The 7,803-nt window shown below is 36.2% G+C and overlaps 1 protein-coding gene across 1 annotated transcript in view; it reads right to left on the bottom strand.

The window, feature by feature from the left end:
* The window catches only part of LOC134839885 (inositol 1,4,5-trisphosphate receptor type 1-like), a gene marked incomplete at its 3' end in the record, with an annotated part of 81,150 nt that overhangs the window by 20,922 nt on the left and 52,425 nt on the right, over positions 1–7,803 (bottom strand). The window contains 1 exon segment of the mRNA XM_063855513.1: positions 163–280. Coding sequence (XP_063711583.1) covers positions 163–280 — 118 coding nt within the window.

The following is a 7,803-nucleotide window of genomic DNA, read 5'->3' as shown; positions in this document are numbered from 1 at the left end:
CTCTTGATTTATTTTATTCAAGTTTTTAATAACAAGTTGTAAGCTTTATAGGCTAGTGCCATTTTGCCTGGTTTATATCCAACTGCTCTTGCAGAATCGATTAGTAGCTTTTCTATTTCAGCGAAAGAGATTGGACCATTTCCATTTTAACTCTGTTCTTACCACAAAGTTTCCAATAGTTTTTTGGGTCTGTTTCCACTGTAGCAGACTAACAGAGTCTGGAACTCCTCTCCCAGAGTCAACTCCTCGTCTCCACCCTCGTCTTCTTGTTCCGCATACTCTGAAAGAAAAATGTAAAATTAATAATTCTCTAGAATGGTCTGCAATAATCCTCGTTCGTACAGTGTCGTTAGTTACTGATGTGATTCCACTTTTTATATCCAGTCCAATTAGGTCATCTTAGTCTAATTGATATAACCGGTCATTTCTGTTTGACCTTGACACTTTCATTCTCTCCGGCGGAGAAAAAGCTTCCTCACTTTTTAATGTTTTAACTTCAGATTAATTCAATATTATCCTTTCATTCTTTTAATTGTATAAAGTAGAGCTAGCTGTAGCTAAGTAACATTTTATCATGCCGCAGTCAAACAACGAATCTAACGTGAGAGGAATGCCATCATTTTGGCAGAACCATACGGTGGATCCACCAATTCCTTGGGAAGAGTGGAGCGATCTTTTTCAACTAGCTATAACCGCGAAGGAAAAAGTAGATATTAAAAATTCACTAAACCCGATTGAAAGATATTATCCAGATCCACCTGCACTCGAGAATCGGACGGAGAAAGAATCGGAAAACCAAAGAAAAGAACGACTAGTGCAAAAACGATATGATGATGAAGAAGCGGCATCGATCAGAACAGTGGCAAAAGGATTTAAAGGAATGAGAATCGAAGAAGCCGACAAGAAACTTCGTTCAACCCTCCACCTAGCCCTCGAAAATGAAAGAAAAAAATCTTCGGACAAAAATTTCTTTCAAAGAGTTTTGTGAAAAGTTAGCGACGGTTTTTCGTGAAACTAACATCACATTTGAAATGCAAAACTTGGTAAATAGGTAGCAGGATGAAAGAGAGTCATTGGAACAATTTTTTTGGCGCTTTAGCTAAAAAGATTGACATATCCACCGGAGAGGACGAATAGATAAGGGGTGTTTTCATAAGCAACATGAAAAATACTGACACCCAGAGAAATCTTCTGACAGAAACCCTACCACCTCTGAAGGCACTAAACGTTGCATTGATAGAGGAAAAGGGAATAACCAAACATATGAAAATGCAAATAGTTTTTAATCTAACGGATCATCCGTACAAAATTCGTATATTCCTTTGGATGTCAAAAGAGAACCAACTCTAAATATTAAACAAAACAACACCTGTATGAATTGTGGTGGTATATTTTCAAAAGGATACCTTGCAGATGCGTCTGTATCCGGACAGAGCAAAAACGACGATTATTCTGTATTAAATTCGGCCTCGGGAAAGTAAATCAATGAAAACTGAATATTCAAGTGGACTCTGCTAGCCCTGTCAGCTTCCTCAAGGGAAATTTTTTTCATGAACTGAAATTACGAGTTACTTTTTTGAAACAATATCCGGTGGAAAAAGCAGCTATGGAATTAAACTGCCGGCTCACAGACAATGCTATCAACATCACTGGCAAAATGATACTCCCGATTTTCTCGAATGGCTGGTCAAATGAAGATTGCCATTTTTTCTTGACAGAAGACCACGAGAGTAACATCCTTGAAAAGGACAATTTGCCTAAAATGGGGATTGAAATCTCACAGAAGCACTTCCCATATTTTCCGATCGAGACCCATTTCCATCACCCATTTCCATGAACCACTAAAGCCGATTCAACTAAATGGTAGACGGATTCCCCTTCAAAACTGAACTAAATCAGCTCAAAGCCAAAGGACTTTTTAGGAAGTTGGAAAACTGTGGAAGTTAAAGACCGATTCATTAACCCAATCGTCATTACTTGTAGAAAAGACAGAACAATCAAGTTAGTACTTGACTCTAATTTTATCAACAAACAATTCTACAAAAACAAAAATCAAACTCTTGTAGATAACGTAGCGTCTCAAAGTTCAAATCAACCCGTTGGAGATGCAGGGTTCATTAACCTAGATTTAAAAAATGCTAGCCTTGGATAATTTTACTAATAATCAGTGTAATTTAAGTAAATTTGGTGGCGATATTACCGGATCTTATCAGTTTTTAACTTGTTTTTACGGACTGGGCGATAATTATATTGAAAATCAAGGAGCCATAGACTCAACGTTAGGAGCAATTTTTTTTTACAATTTTTTTATAGACGACATTTTAGTTGCATCCGAAGGAAATTCTTTTAGATCACAAAAACACGGTCTACCAAAATTTATCTAGTTTAGAAGATTAAAACCTTGCCCTCAAATGGTCAAAATGAAACTTCTTCCAAAAGAAAATGAATGGCTTGTATTCAAAATTTCAAGGCCAGGATTTTCCCCGTTGCTCGATAGAACAAAAGCAAGTTAAGATTTAACAATCCCTAACAAACTGAAAGAATTAAGATCGTTTTTCACGTTTACAAATCAGTACATTCTTGGGAAACCCTTTTCGCCTACTGCTAAATAAGAAAAAATAACCCAATTTTCATTGAACGAAGATCATATTAAAGCTTTGGAGAAAAACAAACAAAAAATAGTCACGTAAAACCCGAATGAAAACCGATGCGTCACATATTTGACTAGTGACATCTTTAGTACAGCTCCACCGGAACAATTCGAAGACGTTTTTTTTGCCTCACGTTTTTTAATTCCACGCAAATCTTAATTTTCTATAAACAAATTTGAACTTTTAGGCGTCGTTTGGGCGGTTTAATTTTATAAGAACTACCGTTATGGATCAGATTTTGAAGTTATTACAGATCATAAAGCCCTACTTTCCGCTCTTTCAACAAACCAAGGGAATAGAAGGTATCACAGTAGATTAACAAGATGGGTCGATCGGTTGTTGCATTTTAACTTGACTAATAAGCAGTTGGCAGAAAAAGAAATGGGATTCACTGACTTAATTTCAAGACTCCCATCTGGAAAAGCCTTAGCCCCATCAAAATTATGATGATGAATTTGTAGTTGCTAACATTCATTAAATTAACAAAGCAATCAATCCTTCGGATAATCGAAAACACTTATGTTATGCGATTGGTTCAAGTTTGGAAATTTTCGATTACTCAAAATTACGTAATAACTTGTTAGCATCGTTTCTAAAACCGATTACCTCGACTCTTCCAACTTCTAAATCAAAATATTAGTCAACTTAATTTCGTGCTTTCAAATGCATTCCTTTGGATTAATCTTTTAAAAAAATTTTTTAATTGAAGCCTAATTAATTCCAAATTAGATAGAAAAATTGTAAAAGCTGTAAATATGGAAAAATAAATTTGTAATAAATCCGTCCATTTTGCGGTATTACGTTCTCTTTGGATTTCCCATTGTTACCAGAACACGAAAACCTTGTAAAAATACCGGGAATATTTGAAGTTGCCTGAATTTGAAGTTGCCCTCTGGATTTAAGTACTTCATTTAATGCCAAACTAGTTGCTTTCCTAGCTGAAGATGACCCAATGTTGAGCCCTTTCGTGAAAGCACTTCTTGAAAGCACTTCAGAAAATTTGAGATGATTTATTCAAATTCTCCATTTTTCATCATTGTTTACGTGATTTACATGAGTCCGACGGGTTATTATACATGGATAGCAAACTTGTGATTCCTTTTACCATAAAAAATGCCATGATGAAGACTCTCCACGAAGCACACCCCGGACAGTTCGGAAAAGTTATCTAGCCCAGTACATCTGGCGGCCCCATATAAATAGACAAATTTACTTCCATGGCATAAATTGTTCAGAATGCACCAAGAAAGGTGAGAATTTAAAAAGTGTGATTCCAAATTCACAAAATAGTAAACTACCTTATTTATCCGAACCTATTTGGTAACACAACTTAGATTTCACTTGTCCTTTGGATTCTAACTGGGGCACAAACAAAAATATTCTATTATGCATCGACCGATTTTCAAAAATTCCATCAGCAAAAATTTCTACATCCACATCGACAAAACAGTTATTGATTTGTTCAAGATTATATTTTCTTACATGGCATACTTTTTTCCATTTGAGTAGATCATGCACCCTGTTTTACAAGCAGGACTTTAAAATGAAATTTTGTTTAATAGGGGATCATCGCTCCAAAGGATTAGTCGTAAATCTTGTACCTTCTGTAAAAATCATTCTGGCAGAGGCTCAATATTTTCAAAAAAGTACATTACAAGACGCTATCTCAAAGATAATTTGGATTGTTCGATCTTGTTTTCAATAAAAAAAAACGCTGTCCATTCGAAATACATTTTAATAGGAAACCAAATACAATTTGGAAAAAACTCGCATCTTGTAAATCTTCCAATGAAGCTCTAGACATAGGGAAATCGATTTTTTGCAGAGAAAGAGCCCTAAAATGGAACGCTGGCGACAAAGTGGCGGATGGCAAAAAAGATACCGTCATCACTAAGAAGAACCTTTCACCACTGGAGAAGGGATATGAATCGGATGACCCATCTCCTTCAAAAACCTCTTCGTCAAAAATGCCATTCCAGAGTCCATTCAAAGGTGAAATCCTTCAAAAAACGACAGAGAGCATCAACGGTAACCATTTTTACAAAGAACTAAATCAAAATATAGTGAATACCTCTCTATCTAGAGGAGAATTATCAAAGAGAAAAGTCATCAGAAAGTTAATAGAAAATCAGACTTTGCCTTGCCGAAAATGAAATTGTCTCAAATCGACCTTTTAGAGAAAATATACCATTACCACTTTTTCCTAACCCTGATACTGAAGTCGGTACGAGGCGCGCAAATCAGAGGAGAACACGCACGTCTAGAAAACCCGAACCGAAGACCAGGAAACCGATTGAGTTGGCCAGTTCGGATAATAACACCAGGACGAGACTTTCCAACTTCTCGAAGAATTCCTCCTGAAGACAGCCGCTCGCGCTTAGAAGTCAACTCTTAATCCAAGTTACTTCGCTTCAGACGAGAATCGATGGTTTTTTCTCCGGTTACTTCGAATATTAGCGACTGAGAATGGATAGCAGGAGATTTTCCCTGTTGGGATATGGTTAGAGAGCGAAACATTTCCGTTACACTTAACGGTCTAAAACATGATGAAATTACTTCTAACCCTCTTACAACCAGTGATAACATAAAACTTGAGGTTTTAGATGACAACTCAAACTATCCTTCAACATCAGAATACTCAATTAGCGTCATTTCCACCAACCATACGATCCATCACCGGCAACCACAGTGAACACCTCAAGCCACAGACTAATCCGCCTGATAGTCAAAATTTATCGCAATCCGAAGAACCTGTGGTAAATTTACCTATTTAGGAGATAGTCGACTCTTCAGACGAGGCTCCCTCTATTCAATCGCGGTAACGAACCGCTTTTACGTCGGTCAAACCGAAACACGAGCCCGCAAAAACTGCTAAATAAGAAAAAATAACCCAATTTTCATTGAACGAAGATCATATTAAAGCTTTGGAGAAAAACAAACAAAAAATAGTCACGTAAAACCCGAATGAAAACCGATGCGTCACATATTTGACTAGTGACATCTTTAGTACAGCTCCACCGGAACAATTCGAAGACGTTTTTTTTGCCTCACGTTTTTTAATTCCACGCAAATCTTAATTTTCTATAAACAAATTTGAACTTTTAGGCGTCGTTTGGGCGGTTTAATTTTATAAGAACTACCGTTATGGATCAGATTTTGAAATTATTACAGATCATAAAGTCCTACTTTCCGCTCTTTCAACAAACCAAGGGAATAGAAGGTATCACAGTAGATTAACAAGATGGGTCGACCGGTTGTTACATTTTAACTTGACTAATAAGCAGTTGGCAGAAAAAGAAATGGGATTCACTGACTTAATTTCAAGACTCCCATCTGGAAAAGCCTTAGCCCCATCAAATTATGATGATGAATTTGTAGTTGCTAACATTCATTAAATTAACAAAGCAATCAATCCTTCGGATAATCGAAAACACTTATGTTATGCGATTGGTTCAAGTTTGGAAATTTTCGATTAATCAAAATTACGTAATAACTTGTTAGCATCGTTTCTAAAACCGATTACCTCGACTCTTCCAACTTCTAAATCAAAATATTAGTCAACTTAATTTCGTGCTTTCAAATGCATTCCTTTGGATTAATCTTTAAAAAAAAAATTTTAATTGAAGCCTAATTAATTCCAAATTAGATAGAAAAATTGTAAAAGCTGTAAATATAGAAAAATAAATTTGTATTAAATCCGTCCATTTTGCGGTTTTACGTTCTCTTTGGATTTCCCATTGTTACCAGAACACGAAAACCTTGTAAAAATACCGGGAATATTTGAAGTTGCCTGAATTTGAAGTTGCCCTCTGGATTTAAGTACTTCATTTAATGCCAAACTAGTTGCTTTCCTAGCTGAAGATGACCCAATGTTGAGCCCTTTCGTGAAAGCACTTCTTGAAAGCACTTCAGAAAAGTTGAGATGATTTATTCAAATTCTCCATTTTTCATCATTGTGTACGTGATTTACATGAGTCCGACGGGTTATTATACATGGATAGCAAACTTGTGATTCCTTTTACCATAAAAAATGCCATGATGAAGACTCTCCACGAAGCACACCCCGGACAGTTCGGAAAAGTTATCTAGCCCAGTACATCTGGCGGCCCCATATAAATAGACAAATTTACTTCCATGGCATAAATTGTTCAGAATGCACCAAGAAAGGTGAGAATTTAAAAAGTGTGATTCCAAATTCACAACATAGTAAGCTACCTTATTTATCCGAACCTAATTGGTAACACAACTTAGATTTCACTTGTCCTTTGGATTCTAACTGGGGCACAAACAAAAATATTCTATTATGCATCGACCGATTTTCAAAAATTCCATCAGCAAAAATTTCCACATCCACATCGACAAAACAGTTATTGATTTGTTCAAGATTATATTTTCTTACATGGCATACTTTTTTCCATTTGAGTAGATCATGCACCCTGTTTTACAAGCAGGACTTTAAAATGAAATTTTGTTTAATAGGGGATCATCGCTCCAAAGGATTAGTCGTAAATCTTGTACCTTCTGTAAAAATCATTCTGGCAGAGGCTCAATATTTTCAAAAAAGTACATTACAAGACGCTATCTCAAAGATAATTTGGATTGTTCGATCTTGTTTTCTATAAAAAAAACGCTGTCCATTCGAAATACATTTTAATAGGAAACCAAATACAATTTGGAAAAAACTCGCATCTTGTAAATCTTCCAATGAAGCTCTAGACACAGGGAAATCGATTTTTTGCAGAGAAAGAGCCCTAAAATGGAACGCTGGCGACAAAGTGGCGGATGGCTACAAAGATACCGTCATCACTAAGAAGAACCAATCACCACTGGAGAAGGGATATGAATCGGATGACCCATCTCCTTCAAAAACCTCTTCGTCAAAAATGCCATTCCAGAGTCCATTCAAAGGTGAAATCCTTCAAAAAACGACACAGAGCACCAACGGTAACCATTTTTACGAAGAACTAAATCAAAATATAGTGAATACCTCTCTATCTAGAGGAGAATTATCGAAGAGAAAAGTCATCAGAAAGTTAATAGAAAATCAGACTTTGCCTTGCCGAAAATGAAATTGTCTCAAATCGACCTTTTAGAGAAAATATACCATTACCACTTTTTCCTAACCCTGATACTGAAGTCGGTACGAGGCGCG

This window comes from Symsagittifera roscoffensis, chromosome 2 (genome assembly GCF_963678635.1).
Source record: "Symsagittifera roscoffensis chromosome 2, txSymRosc1.1, whole genome shotgun sequence".
Lineage (NCBI taxonomy): Eukaryota > Metazoa > Xenacoelomorpha > Acoela > Convolutidae > Symsagittifera > Symsagittifera roscoffensis.
Note: the sequence above shows the minus strand (reverse complement) of the source record. Positions and strands in the feature narration are given on the sequence as shown.